The sequence below is a fragment of the Asterias amurensis genome, chromosome 13 (genome assembly GCF_032118995.1).
Source record: "Asterias amurensis chromosome 13, ASM3211899v1".
Taxonomy (NCBI): Eukaryota; Metazoa; Echinodermata; class Asteroidea; order Forcipulatida; family Asteriidae; genus Asterias; species Asterias amurensis.
Genome location: NC_092660.1, coordinates 13790218 through 13807572, shown reverse-complemented (window position 1 = coordinate 13807572; position 17355 = coordinate 13790218). Strand labels below are relative to the sequence as shown.

Below are 17355 nucleotides of genomic sequence, written 5' to 3'. Positions count from 1 at the left end.
AAGCAGCAGGAGAGGGGAAGGCCAATCGAGCCTTTTACTTGCAAGCCTTGCATAAAGCACCGAACTACCTGCTGAAACAACAGTACTTGATTGTTGTCTTATTCACTCTCGTAGATCCGGCAGACGATGTTGAAAACTGCAGTCCAATCAAATTGATGGTAGCGGCAGTTCAATGCCCTGGAAGTTAAATTAAGAAAAATCACAAACTTTCATTTCGAAATGACATCATAAATCAAAATCATTAATGACAGTGTCGTAACCATAGTGCTATTCATTCTGTACGTCATCGTAATGTAACTGACTTCAGATTACACCATTCATTAAAACCTTTGAAAATGTGCAGGCCCTGAAATAATTAAAATGTCGGTCATGATTTACGGGCATGCCTAAAACCGCTCTCAGTGGTTTGTTTTTTGTTTTTGTTTTTTCCTAACACCGGAGCACGCACATTCTCGCTCAGAGGTACTCTCGCCTCCCGGCCCTTATCACAGCCTAACGTGCAAAACGACTGACATCGTGTCAACTTTTGTCTGCCGAGGAAAGTGGCTACTGGTTATTACGTATTTCTATGGCAACAGCCAGATTCGAGATGCGATATCTATAAACCATTGTGAAGGAAGCCGCACCGAGTTCGGCACAGTGATGGGTCATGAACGTACGCATGTTATTAGCCGCCTCCTCACTCCTCAGCGTAGTTTTGTCCAAGTTATCTTGAATTGTGATCTTATTTCTATATTTAGAGGAGTACTATAACCGTGTTTTGTTATCTCAAATTTCTTGTTATGAATTCATCTTCTTCTTGTTGTTACGAATTCTTTGTGTTTTTCCCCAATTGTGCAGTGCGACCGTGAACAAGTCATGGGTAATAAATAATTTATTCATGGTCACCTATATATACCTTCGGATATGAGTATTTCCCTTGGTAAAAACCGAAATGAATATTCTTTACGATGCAAATTTGGGTATCTGCATCTAGCTACCGGGCAATCTCTGTGGTCTAGTTGGGCAAGACACTGCTCTATAATTGCAAAGTTCGTGGGTTCGAATCCCGCCCGAGTATGCCTGTGATTTTGTTCACAGAACTCGGGAAAAAAACGAAATGTGCTTAGGCCTACTACACACATCGGTGTATAAGGGTAAAATCAAAAATATAACTGTGTTTTGTTAACTCGAATTTCTTGTTGGACTCATCTTCTTGTTGGTTACGATTTCTTGTTAAACTGTGCGGTGCAACCGTGAAAAGTCATGGGCAAATTTGCACTTATTCACGGTCACCTACACCGTTGGATATGACTGTGGTCAAATTGAGGCCGACACAATAATTTGGCAGTCGAATGGAGGCGAACACTTTCCCGCGGGAAAACCGGCGTTTATAATCACATTTCTGTTAGAGGTGTGTGGGGAAAAAACATCTGACGTATGACTTTACATCACGCGGCCTTGTCATCAATACAGGAGAGGATAGAGATTATGAGTGAGATTTTTTCAGGTCTTTTTGTGTTGCGTTTAGGGAAAACAGCTAGTGTAACATGGATGTCCATGGTACAGTACAAGGAACCTGACATATATCCAGAGGCAGTGTGTGCTTATCCACATCCATACTTTCCTTCCATTTTTTTCTAACTTCCTTATTAAAGGCACTGGACACGTTTTTGACCAGTATTCTCACTGGTTGTATCCCCCAACATACATTTAATAATAAACCTGTGAAATTTGGGGCTCAATATTGGTCACCAAAGTTGCCAAAGAATAATGAAAGAAAAAACGCACTCCCTTATAGTGAGAAATTATAGTGGGAAATTACCTTTCTCACAAACTACACTACTTCAGAGGGAGCCGTTTCTCACAATCTTTCATACTATCAACAGCTCTCCATTGCTCGTTGGCAAGTAAATTCTTATGCCAGTACACTTATTTGGAGTAATTACCAATAGTGTCCAGTGCATGATATTTTGGTAATGGGAAAAAATAGGAACACTTTATGTGACCTACATGTACATGTACACAATGGTGTGGGCTTTAGTGGACCTTTCATGCTTTTTTTTAATCACAATTTGTAGAAATTTCCCAAGGGCCCGAAAACTGGAAATCGGACTAAAGTAGGACGATCTTTGAGATTCAGCTCGGAAACAGATACAATCTTTTCGCAATGTTTTGTAATTGACAACATCTTGGGTTTCTGCTCATTCCTCCATGGTTAGGTCTATAATCATGAAACAAAAACCAACAAAAATGTTGCAGGTTGTCAGGGATCAATGTTTTCATCTTTTATACATCTCAATATGACATATTCACAGAGTCGTCTATCGTTTATACCTCAATGGGGGTAGAAATTAAAATCTACCTGCATGATACCGCTAAGGATTCATTTTTGGGCATCGTCCATCATAAATATATCTCAATGATAGTTTTAAGCATTTTGTTCATATCATCTTCATCATTTTCACCTCAATGGAGGTAGAATTTAAAATCTACCTCCATGGAGGAAGGAAAAGACACCTCTAAGGATTTATCAACGACATCGTCTATTTTGACAATTTCTCCGTAAATCCTCAGATTGTTTGAGCAGTGGCTGGCGTGAGTCAACCACCCTAATCTGCCAGCTCCAATAACACAGAGGCGTACCGTATGCAACATTCAATCTCCCTGCTGCGCTGAGACACCGGTGTTCACTGTGGGAAAGCCAAGTAAAACAAAATATCAGTTGATCGTCCAGGTTTTTCACAAAAAAGTAGGTGAGGGCCTTTTTATTTTTTATTTCTATCAAAGGTGGCCGGTTGCAAACTCGCCACCAATTCCTAAATTTAAAGTCACCACTTACTTTAGTTAATTACACGTTCTTAAAAGGTAGTCGAATGAGAAATACATGTACACTGAAATTTTCTTTAAAAAGGAAAAAAAAAAAAAAAAAATAGAGGAAGAAAAAAAAAAGACACAGCCTCTGTTTCTTTATTCGGCCTAGTATTCCGAGGTAAAAGCACTACTAGTAGACTAAGCAAAATCACTAGGTTGAGCGCGCCTGCGGGCAACGAGTGAATTAGTGGGAGATTGCATGAAATGCGATAGGGGTTGGCACCTGTATCGGCCAGGAGCTAGTCTATGGAGGACGAAATGTAAAGAAGAGGAGGGGGAGGGGGAGGTCCAAAGGGGGGGGGGGCAACACACACCACATTGAAGGAATATGACACCTTTGATTTTGAGTGTTTTCAATGGGGGGAATTGCCTTTTGGAATCAAAAGTAATTTAAGCCGCAGTCAGTATTGTCAAATTTCAGTATTAAATGTTGATTTGGACATAACAGTTGATTTAGAAAGTTATGAACATCGCATGCTTTTGGAGAAAAAGCAAACATGGTAGTGTATGAACTTTAGAATGTTTTTGAATTCATGAGTTTTTGTTACCTACATACAACCTGTCAACTTAATTCCTTAATGCTTTTTGACATTTGTATAACCATCCTTATTAAAGTTCAATGTGAGAGGGGGGGGGGGGGGGACACCGACCGTCAACTACTAATTACTAATTAAAACAATCTAATTTATAATGAATTAGAACAGAAACCAAAGTCAATTTGATCTGATTTTAATTTTGAATGCTTCCGCATTTATATTAATTAATTAGCAATTCTCTACTGACATATACAGGCACAATGTTATCTTCTTATTTATATTTATATATTTTTGTTACAAAACCTGCCGATCAAGTCAAAACAGCCTATGACAAATTCCACCCACCTCATGAATTATGCATCTCAATCATGAATATGTTAATCTCTCATGAATAATTCCTTCCAATTGTAAGTATAGTACAAGTTAGCAACTATGTCTAAAATAGTGGGTCTAGTGCTAGATGCACAACATGCACGTAAAAAGACGACTAAATTGTGAACGTTTTTATGTAATTATGCAAAATAAATCTCATAACTCAAGATTTTTAGATGTCGAAATTTTATATACTTTCAATCAAATTTATCCATGCACAACTCAAAGATTCAGTTAAAAAATAAATAGTCTCTCTTAAATTAACAGTTTTTTCTTCTTCTCAACTCGGGGAATCAAGTTTTGGTACATTGGTCTGACAAAATATTAGGTTTGCTTCTTGCTTGTTCCACACTTTTGAAGAAAATATTAGGGGAAATTTACTTATGCAGGATGAACCATCTTCTATCACTAGTATTCAAGGATAGGCTCACTGTTTCAACTCTCTTGCTGTTGTCCCTTAAAAGGTCCTGGACATATTTGGTTAGAACTCAAGCACACAAATTTGTGCAACAAGGTTTCATTATTTTCTTGCAATTTCGATGACCTGCAATTGATCCCAAATGTTCACAGGTTTGTTATTTTATGCATATGTTGGGACTATGCATGCATAGTTCGTAAGAATACTGGTCTTTGACATTTACCAAAGGTGTCCAGTGCCTTTAGAGGTACGATTGAAAACAATTACATAAGTAAATGTTTACAGATTTACATATAACTTACATGGTATAAAGATGATCATGGTGGAAAACTTCCCTATAAACTTTTTGGCTCAAAGTGTTTTAGTCTTTGAGAAATGAGCAAAACAATAAGTCTTGATCTCAATTTTAAAAGAAGGGGCTCCTAAAGTCAAAGTTACTTTTAAGATGCACTAATATTCAGTGCATTACAAAACTGAACTTGAACTTCTTTATCTGTTGAGTTTATTTCAATGTGGTGAATTGAAGTAAGTAAGGTGTCCCGATTGTGTTTCAGCTGGAACCTCCAACCATGATAAAACAAAACAAGAACATTCACATTCAACAACAAAAACAAGAACACGTAGCAAAACAGCATAACAAAAACAACAGCAACAACAACAGTAAAGACAAATCAAAACAAACTAAAAGCAATCCATATTTCTCTAAAAAAAAAAAAAAAAAGACAAAAGAAGAAGATAACGAAGGACCCCTATGAAAACACTACCACTCCATAATTTGTAATGTGGTAACATACAACATACAACATTTAAAACAAAACATAAACAGTCTGGTAGCCTATCATATATAATATGAAAACAAAGCAAAGCCATGATAGTAATCATCCCATTAAAAATACCTAAGCATCCTACAAGCGCCATACAAGAGCTTGAAAGTTGTTAACAAACTTGAGCGCAGAGCAGTTACTCTAGGAGCCATTCAACATTGTTTTTTAATACATCACTACCAGGGGTGCGTTTTCTTGGCTGTAACCAATAACCGTTTTGGTCTCTGGCCAGTGATTCACCATTTCAACCAAAACGGTTATTGGTTCTGACCGTGAAAACATGGATACCAGGGGTTAGTAATAAGAGGTATTAATACGATGCGCTGCAAATGGTAGCAAGGCCGAGAAACCCACTCTATTTTCAAACATATTATGTGATCAAATAATGTGACCATCACGGAATTCTGAGAATCTTAAACAGCTGCCAAATTAATAACAATAAAAAAAAATACTTATGTTAATTACATTAAGACACAGTACAAACTGAAGTTCCTAGTTACTCTTGCCAGAGATCTTCAAAAACCATCCATTCTATGATAATTCAACATGGTTTGGAAATGAGATTTGTGAATGCCAGTTCCAATGATAAGCAATTGGGCTTGCAGTACCATATCACAAAAAAGTCAGGGGATAATCAGGGTTAATTAAGGTATTTGACATTATGAAGCTATGTTGAAGAATTTGTGTCAGTTTCATTTGCTCATTAGAAATGATCAGATGAAGAATTGGGGCCTATTATCATCATCATGACTAATTTATTTTTAAAAGTCGCACCTGATCATCTGAACATCAATTTCATATCAAGACAAGGGCTAAGGGAGGATTAGGCTAGGGAGAGGATTAGGGGAGGATTAAAGAATGAATAGACAGACTCTCTGTCCCAGAGGAAAGCTAGCTACAAGGAGTGGGGGACCAAAAGCCCCCTTTTCATTGATTGGAGACCCCCTTGTCAAAGCAAAATCTCAACACCTGCCATTTACAACTCTCCCGGCATCCCCTTTTAACAGAATTCATAAGTTTGCGTCAAAGAGAAGTCAAGCTCAAATTTCTGCGATTCTATACAAAGTATTATAGGTATCTATCAAAATGTCATAGGCCTACAGTCTGGTGCCTTTTTGAGATGCGACTTACCTCGTGTGTACTTAGTGAGCATAATAAGGGTACTGGACTACAGAAAGAGTACAGATTTTATCTTTGAATAGTGCCGCATCCAAATCAAGTGACTCTGGCTTATGGCTATAAATAATAGGCCTTAGCTGTAGCCACTGCCGAAGCTGTCAAGTAGAACACAGACTGTTTTCAAATTAACAGTTAGGGCTATGACTATGGGGTGTCATGGTCGAGCGGTTAAGAGCACCGTACTCAAACTCTGGTGTATCTGATTAGCAGAGTGTGGGTTTTGAGTCCCGGTCATGACACTTTTGCTTTAAACAAGACACTTAACCATTGCTTTGTCCTTCAAATGGGATGTAAAGCTGTAGGTACCGTGTGTTGTATAAAAACTATTAAAGCATGTAATTGATCTAAGTACACACTTATCACAAACAGAACAGGGTTTGCCCTGGGGCCAATTTCATAGAGCTGCTTAAGCAAAAAATTTGCTTAAGCACGAAAATAGCTCGCTTATTTTACACATGTTACTGGCCAAAATTTCATGCCATATACATAGCTTATAACTAGTATTTAGCTGTTGTTTACTTAGCATAACAATTGAGTGGAGTCTTGGCCGGTAATCTGATTTTACTAAGCAATGATTATTTTTGCTTGAGCAGAATTGTTTGCTTCAATCACGAAGAGAAGGGGTTCACTCTGTGAATCTGGCCATGCGTTGATCTTCAATCATGAAGGCTGCACTAGAAAGGAAGAAGAATAACTTATTCTTTATCCGTACAGCCACAGCCGAAGCCCTAGCCAAAGCCACTCTGTTGAACACGGCCAATTACTGTCACAACAAACTATCAAAGGTACATGGGATAAATATCGCTAAAAATGTGTCCTAAAACTACACTATTGAGTTAGATCATGTAAAGTCAATCTTTACATGTGTAACGTAAAGAAAAAAACATAACATACTTTTTCATAACAATATAATATATACACATATTATTTTTATATAAAACATATGAATCAAATATATAGCTACATCATCTCATAAACACTTCATAAATTAACTGCATAAAAATGACGGCCACAGCTAGTTGTATTTGTACATCAAAAAAGTGACCTCTACTCAAAGTCTAACCCCCTTATTCAAATTTAAATACAGGCAGGAAAAGGGGGTTTCGCTTATTATAATTAAGATTAATTTCATTTCTGCCTTTCTGTTTTAAATAAATTGGGTGCTTCATCTACGACCCTGCTCAATTCTTGGCTATAAACAGAGTCCAAAAGTTTGAGATGTTGTGGGACCTTATCAAACGGTGGTGGATTTTGTTAGATTGAGAAGAAGTTATAGTAGTAGTAAAATTGTTGGTAAAACCATGTATTAAAGATACTGGACACTATTGGTAATTGTCAAAAGACCAGTCTTTTCACTCGCTGTATCTCAACATACGCATGAAATAACAAACCTGTGAAAATTTGAGCTCAATCGTTCGTCGAAGTTGCGAGATAATAATGAAAGAAAAAACACCCTTGTCACACAAAGTTGTGTGCGTTTAGATGCTTGATTTCGAGACCTCAAATTCTAAATCTGAGGTTTTGAAATCAAATTTGTGGAAAATAACTTCTTTCTCGAAAACTACTCCACTTCAGAGGGAGCCGTTTCTCACAATGTTTTATACTATCAACCTCTCCCCATTACCCGTGACCAAGTAAGGTTTTATGCTAACAAATGTTTTGAGTAATTACCAATAGTGTCTACTGCCTTTAAATTCTTTTGGGAGAAGTGTTGGTCTTGAGAAAAACCGGTGTGATCCGACCTTTTGAAGAGTATACCCTGCTTATCTTCAAGAAAACTTTTTGAAAAGTTGAGAACCACATCCATTCTCTTCAGAGCCAACACCAAAAGAGATTTCTACATGGTGGTACCAGCAAGTTTACTGCTATAGTTTTTCTGTTAATGTAGTATTTCTGTTAATGTAGTTTTCAGCCTTACACTTCAGTTTCTCTAGAAAACTTATGTACCGGTAAAGATATTGTTTAGCCCTTGCGAAAGACTCTTCCAAACGTGGTGTTATTAAATGTTTTAACCTTTTTGTTTGCATTTAACCGTTCTGTAATTTCGCTGTTTAAAGGCCAAGTGACACTGCAGCAATAAGGAAAACAATAACGATCACGTCGCAAAGAGAATGCATCCTATTGGTTGAATGGCTCCACGCAGAATACACCTTCGCTAATTCAACCATACAGAAAGGACTGAATCAACCAACTAAGGGCGTGCATTGTTAACATTCTCATTTTCGTTCTCGCTATCAAGGACTGTGTGACCGGGCCTTAAAGCTAAATTTTTTTATTTTTTTTTTATTTGTTTTTTAGGCAACTCCACAGATTGTATTCATGGCATTAATTTCCATAATTCACTAGCGCAGGCGCCAGACTAATTCCTTCCAGCCTCCTTATGAGATCCACTGGATTAGTGGTTGATGAAAGAAACTCAAAGACACATGAAGAATGATGAAAACCCACCAAGGGGTGGGGGGCTTTTAAAAAACTACAGAGTGAAACACTCGGCCAAGAAACAATTCCTGGATCCTAAAACATCTTAAGGTCCAATTCTTTTCCGTTTCTCACTTTTATGTACAAAAATATCTTCTCTCAACAATTCTGGTTTCCTCTGAAATGCATCTGCGATTATTTACAAGAGATTTAAAGGATGTACAGTCTACAGCAGCTATCATCGGTTACGTTTATCTACAATTAATTGGTTAAATTTTGACTATAATTTCAGTGAATTCAATGTTAAGTATTCTTTCTTTTTTTCTTTCTTTTTCACGCAGGAGTTATTTGATAAATAGCAATCATTCTGTGCGATCTCGTCAAAAATTATGAATTTTTGTGATAAGGGCCACAACAGACAGTTTTGAACAATGGTCTCAGTTAACTGATTGGTTGTGTAGAACAAACCCCAGAAAGATGGCGTCTATCGAGAATAATCTATTCTTCAACGCTTATTTTTAACACGGCCAAGCCAAACCAAGTCATATCCATATTTAAGTACATGGCCAGAGATGCCAGTAGTCTTACACAGCCTATACCGGGGTTAACTTTATAGAGCTGGTAAGCACAAACATTTGCCGACAAATCTTGCTTAGCAGGAAAATGTTACCAGGCAAAATGGCCGGAATATTGTTTGTGGCTGGTACCCTGCAAGATTTTCTTAGTGGACAAAGCAACACTAACACTGCCCAGCAGCTCTATGAAAATTGGGGGTGTACCAACTTCATCATAAAACAAGAAATCTCTTACAAAGTTCACCTACATTGCAGGGGAAAATCTTTTTGTGCTTTCATGAAAACTGGAAGCAAAAACTATGAATGATTCTTACTCTAAAATACTTATCTTGACGGTAAGTCTGGCTTTTTGATACTTTAGTGTAGCATTTTTTGTTCACGTTTTGCTTATAAGAATTTAGAACAAAGTATTGATAATGGTTTTCAGTTTGTTCTCAGACCAGTAGATATATCTTTGGCATGTTATAATCAAATCTAATGTAAATGTTACATCTCTTGATAATATTCCAGTCAACTATTTTTGGCCAAACGTATCGAGTTGATCAGTATTCAAACAGTGGTACACTTTGAGATTTCAAATGAAGAAAAGCGTGGAGATATAAATTTGTAATAAGTGTATCATTTATATTCTAAAAACATTCCCAAGTTGTCACAGCCCTCTGATTTACAAGATAGTCTTGATGTTCAGACTCGTAAGACTGGAATGGAACAAGATTGGTTTGATAACTACAGTTCCCAATGTAAGAACTAAAAGTTTGCGGAGAGACAAGGTGCGATGAAACCTCTCTCATGTCGAGCTGCATTTTTAATCAGTCGAAGCGAAGCATCCGACGATGGCCCTCCGAACACGTTGGTCCTCCATTACTGTCACAGGCCAGAGTCCATAGGTTGTTTGTGGTCTTCCACGGGAACAGTGACCGTAGTTCAGGAAAATTCCGGTTCAGGAGAGAGCCGGTTTTGGAGAGAGCGGGTTCTAAAGAAAGCCGGTTCTTGGAACAGCCAGTTCGCTCTCTTGTTGAGCTGCAGTATTTCTGGAAAGTTTCAGCTCTGGAAAGTTCTGGTTCTGGTAAGAGCCAGCTCTGTAAAGAGCCGGTTCTGGAAACAGCTGGTTCTTGAGACAGCTGGTTCTTGAAACAGCCAGTTCTGGAGAGAACTGGTGGTGCAACAATTTGACAGTTTAATCAGCATCCTCATCTTCTCGGGGCAAATAGCTTGACAGTTTAAACTGCCAACACTGCAACCTCAACCTCAGGAATGGGAACACCACTTTTACGGGTCCACAGATAGAGACACAAGAAGTCGTGCAAGTAAAGCTTATGGCATGTACACACGATGTATGTATTTAAAACAATGTATATATATCATTGTATCCTGTTATCTTTAATGTCACAAGCAAATGACACCCTCTTTTGCCAGAACTTCATGATCTTATTCATCATTGCTGACTCTTGTCAGAAAAAGGAATGTTCTGTTTTGTTTGCGGCCTGTAATCTTAAAGATCTGGACAATTCCAATCAAATCTGAACAGTTGGCAGGTATGGGCTTCACCCTTTACTAAAAGTAGGATGATTGGGCGAATTCTACGAGGGTTGCCATTTTTGCAAAGGGTGTAAAGAAACCAGTCTAGTTGTATCATTAAGGAAGGGGGAAAAAAGCTAAAAGCTTAGCTTAGGTTCGATGAAGATTGATGTAGAGTTTCAAGGCAGTTGTGAAGGATGACGATGTTCTGATGTTAGCTCTCCGACAGGTATTTACCTAGAGAAGAAAAAAAGACAATACAAGACATATATGGCATCAATTGGAATGAATCACAGAGTATATTTATCAAAACATTCCACTAGTAAACACTATTATTATTTACACTTTTATTTTAAATCAAGATAACTCCCAAATCCGTAACAGGGCTCAAAATTAACACTGGGCCACAAACCGTTGATTATAGCATCAGGCTAGTAAACTTGCAATGGGACAAGCCTGGTGATCTTGTGTTTTTGATTTGAACAAAATACATCATTATGTAATATCTTTGGGAAGAAAAGCTGACTGTGAATGTGATAATTATCTTTCAATTCTCTTTCAAGAGTATCGAAGTACACTTGCACATCAACACAAATGAAATACATCTTATTTGAGTGCTTGTTCAACTTATCTTGATTTTGGTTTTGTAAAACAAACTCTGGTCCAGTAAAGATTTTGAGCTACAAGCCCTTGCGGTATTGGGTATTTCCTCCAAAATGTTGAGCCCTGCATCACATTTTCATTAGGCTAAGCCAGGGGTGGCATTTGATGGGGGGGGGACCTCCAAAAGACTTAAGGCTCAAACTTTTCACAAGACCAGAATCAAAATATAAAAAATAAAACACAAATAAAAAACACCAAACATTATAAACTGTTTTAATTAGAATTGAGTACAGATTGATCTCATTTGTGTTTATGGGAGAGCATATTACGATACCCAACAGAATTGAAGGATATTTATCAGACTCAAAAGCAACATTTGAATATTAATGAGGCGTTCTTATTATTCAATTGAAAAACACCAGACTCCTAGACTTGTTCAGTTCTGACTCTGTTGGCCCTCAACACTACGATTACTGGCCTCGGGCCAGGAGTCTAGTGTGAGTGACAAGCCCTACTAGACCTGAGGCAAACAACACTACTTAGGATGCGATCATTAACCACTTCAACGCAGTGTTAAACAAACTTGACCGTGCCTCTGTTCTACATTAATTTTGTCTTCAGTATACCCAGAGTAATGTTTTTTTCAAGAATTTTGTTGTCACAATGAAACCCTGACTAAAAACAAAGTAAAAACGACAAATATTATTGTAATATATGCCAGGATTTTTTTGTTGTTTCTTTAAAAAAGTACATTGGAAATCTTAAAGCCATTATACACTTTCGGTACAGAAAAAAAAATAAAAAAATCACAGATTTACAAATAACTTACAGGGTTTACAGAAGGTAATGGTGAAAGACTTCTCTAGAAACATTATTCCATGAAATGCTTTACTTTTTAAGAAAACATTTAAACAATATCAATTCTCGATAGCGAGAATTACGAATTTATTTTGAACACATGTCATGACACGAGGAAACGTGCGGAAACAAGGGTGGGTTTTCCCGTTATTTTCTCCCGACACCGATGACGATTAAGCCTATATTTCAACAGGTTTGTTATTTTACATAGAAGTTGTGATACACAAAGTGTTGGCCTTGGACAATACTGTTTACCAAAAGTGTCCAATGGCTTTAACTTGAAGTCATCAGAATGTCGGTTCGAATCTTGCTCATGACACTTGTGTTCTTGAGCAAGACATTTTTTGCTCCTTTAACGCAGGTGTAAATGGGTACCTGTGAGGGCACAGATGGTTCTTGTGATGGTTCTGTTTGAGAACATAATGAATACAATACATGTACACTCATTATAAAGAGCAGCTTACCTGTGGCAAATCTCTTCTTGACCAGTGATAACCTATAGGACGTTGTGAGTAGCTCAATGTCTAGATTGGATAACGTCGTCCCGTCACTGCTGAACTGAACCGCTAACGTCGCCGGCTTACTCGGCCCCTCCGTCAACTCAAACTTGGCGCGGATGGATCCTGAGAGTCCACTCTCGCTGTTTGCTGATATGTCGCCGATTTTCCACAATGCTCGTTTACTTTCCGCGGACCTGCAAACCAACAGAAAGGCAATAAACCAATAAAAATTGTGGAAGTAAAACTTAGAGAGGTTTGGGGTAACACCATTGTGAATATCTCTTTTAAAAGAAGTTGCTAACCACTGGTTCGTTTCAGAACCAAGAACCAACACTACTCAAAAGGATATTGACATGGTGTAATCGCAAACCTTTGTTAATTAAATATTGTCTGATTTCTGAGAAAGTTATTTTGTATTACAATGTAAGTAGGTTGTCAGAACAGGCATGTTTGACCTTCAGGAAACATTTTATGTTTAAAAACGTTAACCTGGAGGTCGCATGTTCGAGTCCCACTCTGCTACATTTGTCTTTGTTCAACCCCAAATTATTTTATATACTGTATCTCTTACCATGTGGCTGCTGGTTTGGACTGCATGACCGTGACACCCCCATCGACAGGAACTATTAACGTGACATTACTAAGAGGTGCGGCTTGCTCGATGGCTGCTGAGTTGTAAGCGTAGTCTATCCTGACGTCGGTCGTTGTTGGCTCACACTTCCAGTAACTGATCAGATGGAGCGGGGTGGACCTGCCCTCCGGCTCAACTTTGACCTGTAGACAAATTGAATCTCCATTTTTTTAACAGGGTTGGTATCTAAGGCGTAGGGGAAAGTTCTAAATAGTGATCTGCACTTTTGGATTCTTCTTCTTCTTCTCCCTCGGTAAGTACAGAATGCCAACGGCGTATTACGTACTTAAAGGAACACGTTGCCTTGGATCGGTCGAGTTGGTCTTAGAAAAGCGTTTCAACCGTTTGTTATAAAATGCATAATGATTAGAAAGATATTTTAAAAGTAGAATACAATGATCCACACAAACATGCCTCGAATATGCAGGGTTTTCCTGTTATCTCGTCGACTAACACGGTCGGCCATTTATGGGACTCCCATAAATGGCCGACCGCGTCAGTTTGCAAAGTAAAAGGAAAACCATACAATTTCGAGGCATATTTGTGTTGATCATTGTATTCTACTTTTAAAACATCTTTCTATCCATATGCATTTTATAACAATTGGTTGAAAACGCTTCTCAAAGACCAACTCGACCGATCCAAGGCAACATGTTCCTTTAATGCAAAGGATTAACTGACAGTTTGCAAACAAATTTGCAGCTGCTCAGGAGCCTGCAAGATCCTATAAGCAGAGGTGCTGGCTGTGAACCAGAAATGCTGCAAGAAGGTGCTATCGGACGTTTGTGCACAGTTCACTGACGGGGAAACAGAATCTCCTGCCACACCGGCACATTAATCTGGTGGCCGCAGAATCAAGTCCCCCTCCAGTAAATGTATCTGTGTTCAACCTGAAATGACTTGTTTTGTATCACGTAAATTCAGCTCATGCATGTCCCTAGAGGGTTGTGGTACTTTTTGTTTGGCTCAAAACACAAATGTACACAGGTTTACATATAATCTACATATCTTCATTCAGAGTGAGTAGGAATTCATGTCATGGCCAAAAACTTGATCTAAAAAAAGTATCAAAACCCTTTAAGCGGTCAAAAATACTGTGAATTCGTTTGTTACCTGATATTTAAGGATGTCTACATTGAAGTAAGATGCAGCTACATTCTTCTCTGCTTGTCTCTTTAGTAGAACTACAAGGTTACTCATGTTAAAGGTGTACGCTTGACTATCGGGTGTGGTCTGGGATGCATCACTGTGAGTGAATAATACTCAGGTTAATAATGGAGACTTGCTCTATTAGGAATGCAAAGGTTTGTGGGTTCGAATCCAACCCGAGTGATTTGCCTGTTTGATGGGTAGAACTGTACAAGGTTACTCATGTTAAAGGTGTAGGCTTGACTGTCGGGTGTGGTCTGGGAAGCATCACTGTGAGTGAATAACACTCAGTTTTATATTGGAGACTTGCTCTATAAGGAATGCAAAGGTTTGTGGGTTCGAATCCAACCCAAGTGATTTGCCTGTTTGATGGGTAGAACTGTACAAGGTTACTCATGTTAAAGGTGTAGGCTTGACTATCGGGTGTGGTCTGGGAAGCATCACTGTGAGTGAATAACACTCAGTTTTATATTGGAGACTTGCTCTATAAGGAATGCAAAGGTTTGTGGGTTCGAATCCAACCCAAGTGATTTGCCTGTTTGATGGGTAGAACTGTACAAGGTTACTCATGTTAAAGGTGTAGGCTTGACTATCGGGTGTGGTCTGGGATGCATCACTGTGAGTGAATAATACTCAGGTTAATAATGGAGACTTGCTCTATTAGGAATGCAAAGGTTGTTGGTTCGAATCCAACCCGAGTGATTTGCCTGTTTGATGGGTAGAACTGTACAAGGTTACTCATGTTAAAGGTGTAGGCTTGACTATCGGGTGTGGTCTGGGATGCATCACCAGGGGTCGAAATTAAGTGTATTTCCATGGTAGTCAGCAGGGCTAGTGACCAATAATTTTTAGTAGCCCTGATTAGATTTTGGTAGCCCGAAAGACACATTATGTCTCGCGTCACGGCTCAAACTTTAAAATACACCAATAACATAGTTCTTTGTTTGTGATGATGATTTTTGCATTATATTTCCACTCGCCCGTCGGGCTATCAAACTGGAAAAATCAGTAGCCCGGCTGTAAATCTGGTAGTCCCGGGCTAGCGAGCTAGTGGCAATTTCGACCCCTGCATCACTGTGAGTGAATAATAGTCAGAATAATAATGGGGACTTCCTGCGAATGCGAATGCGATACGAATGTTGACGTCACAAATTCGCAACAAATAATCCGCAGTTCAACTTGGCTCAAGTCACTTGCGAATATCGCTGCGAAAGGAGGATTGTCACGTCAAATTTACATAAAACTCGCTTCGCATTCGCATTCTCAGTAAGTATGAACCGGGCTTTATGCAAATTAATTCAGTTTTATTTGGGCTAATGATTCTTACTGGGGCTAAACATTCTTATTTAGGCTAGTCATTCTCAATTGGGTCTGAACAATTCTTGACTTTGAAGCTAAGTACAGGTGGGGAAGAATTAATCATTCTTACTCGGGCTAATATTTGGGCTGGTCATTCTCACTTGGGTCTGAATTACTTACTTGGTAATGAGCTGCTTATTTGGCAAGACCTGCTCTAAACGATCAGAATTCTTGACTTTGAAGCTAAGTACAGGTGGGGACGGGTTACCGGTTAGGGCTTGGATGATACCAGCAGGGAATGAGAGCATCAGATCACCAGTGATCTTCACCATACACCTACAAATCAAAACAAAACAAATGCTATTTATTTGTCTTTAAATCATAGTTTTTTTCAATGTCACCTCAAACAGAATTTTCTATAGACGCTAATAAAGAGGAATTTTCTTAAAAGAGGTTGGAATTTTTTTTTCAAATTAATGATAAGTACGTCTCGCCTGTTCATGTTGGGATATCATTAAAGCTTTCAACGACTGCAAAACTCAGCTGCCAGACTGGTCACACATACTAGACGAATGTCACACACCTCTCCAATCATATAAGCACTTCATTGGCTTACAGTACATGAAAGCATCCATTCTGGCAAAATCCTGAAATCAGGACATATCCAGAGGAACGAATCAATTGTTGACTTACTTGGATTGGTCCGTTCCCTTGAAATAAGCGTTTACCGACTCTGTGAAAGCGGCGGCAATTGGAATAGTGTCCGACATGCCCAATGTTAACGGACTCGGACCTCGTGAGCTGCCGATAACCGTAGAGGCATTGAAAGATGAGTTGGTTAAAGACGAAGAGCTGTCTTGTCGGAACATGTTCGGTGTCTCACTCCGAGGAATGGGCGACTGCAAAATGGAAACAATGAAAAATGCACAATGAAAACATCAGTCTGTGATTGTTACAAACATCTAGTGTGGACTTAACATTATGTTTTAGCTGGTATCCCTTTTCCAAACAAATTGCGATAAATACTAAAAACAAAAAGTCGCATCCCCTTAAGGTGATCCCCCTGGCTGCCCAGGTTGTATCGTAATGTTGGTGTGATCCCTGGCTACACGGCAGTTAAAGGAACACGTTGCCTTGGATCGGACGAGTTGGTCTTTGAAAAGTATTTGAAACCGATTGTTATGAAATGCATATGATTAGAAAGATATTTTAAAAGTAGAATATAATGATCCACACAAGTATCACTCGAAATTGCGTGGTTTTCCTTTTACCTCGTCGACTAACACAGTCAGCTATTTATGGGAGTCAAATTTTTGACTCCCATAAATGGCCGACCGTGTTACTTCGTAAAGTAAAAGGAAAACCACGCAATTTCGAGGCGAGTTTGTGTGGATCATTGTATGCTACTTTTAAAACATCTTTCTAACCATATGCATTTTATAACAAACGGTTACGAACACTTTTTAAAGACCAACTTGACCGATCCAAGGCAACGTGTTTCTTTAACGGTTGTAAGGCTTCGGACTGGCACCCCAAAACATCGATATTGACAAAATAGGGACACCGCCAACATAGGGCTAAATAGCTCAGTTGGTAGAGCGCTGGGACAATAATCCAGAGGT

General features: G+C 38.6%; 1 protein-coding gene across 7 annotated transcripts in view; it reads right to left on the bottom strand.

The window, feature by feature from the left end:
• Nucleotides 1–3579: 3579 nt before the first annotated feature.
• Nucleotides 3580–17355, bottom strand: part of LOC139945765 (F-BAR domain only protein 2-like) — a 69647-nt gene continuing 55871 nt past the window's right edge. For all 7 annotated transcript variants that reach the window (XM_071943169.1, XM_071943173.1, XM_071943170.1 and 4 more), the window contains 6 exons: nucleotides 16427–16632; nucleotides 15914–16069; nucleotides 14399–14531; nucleotides 13226–13428; nucleotides 12619–12848; nucleotides 3580–10930 (listed from right to left, as the gene is read on the bottom strand). In XM_071943169.1, coding sequence (XP_071799270.1) covers nucleotides 10908–10930; nucleotides 12619–12848; nucleotides 13226–13428; nucleotides 14399–14531; nucleotides 15914–16069; nucleotides 16427–16632 — 951 coding nt within the window. In that variant the 3' untranslated portion in view covers nucleotides 3580–10907. The remainder of the gene's footprint in view (nucleotides 10931–12618; nucleotides 12849–13225; nucleotides 13429–14398; nucleotides 14532–15913; nucleotides 16070–16426; nucleotides 16633–17355) is intronic.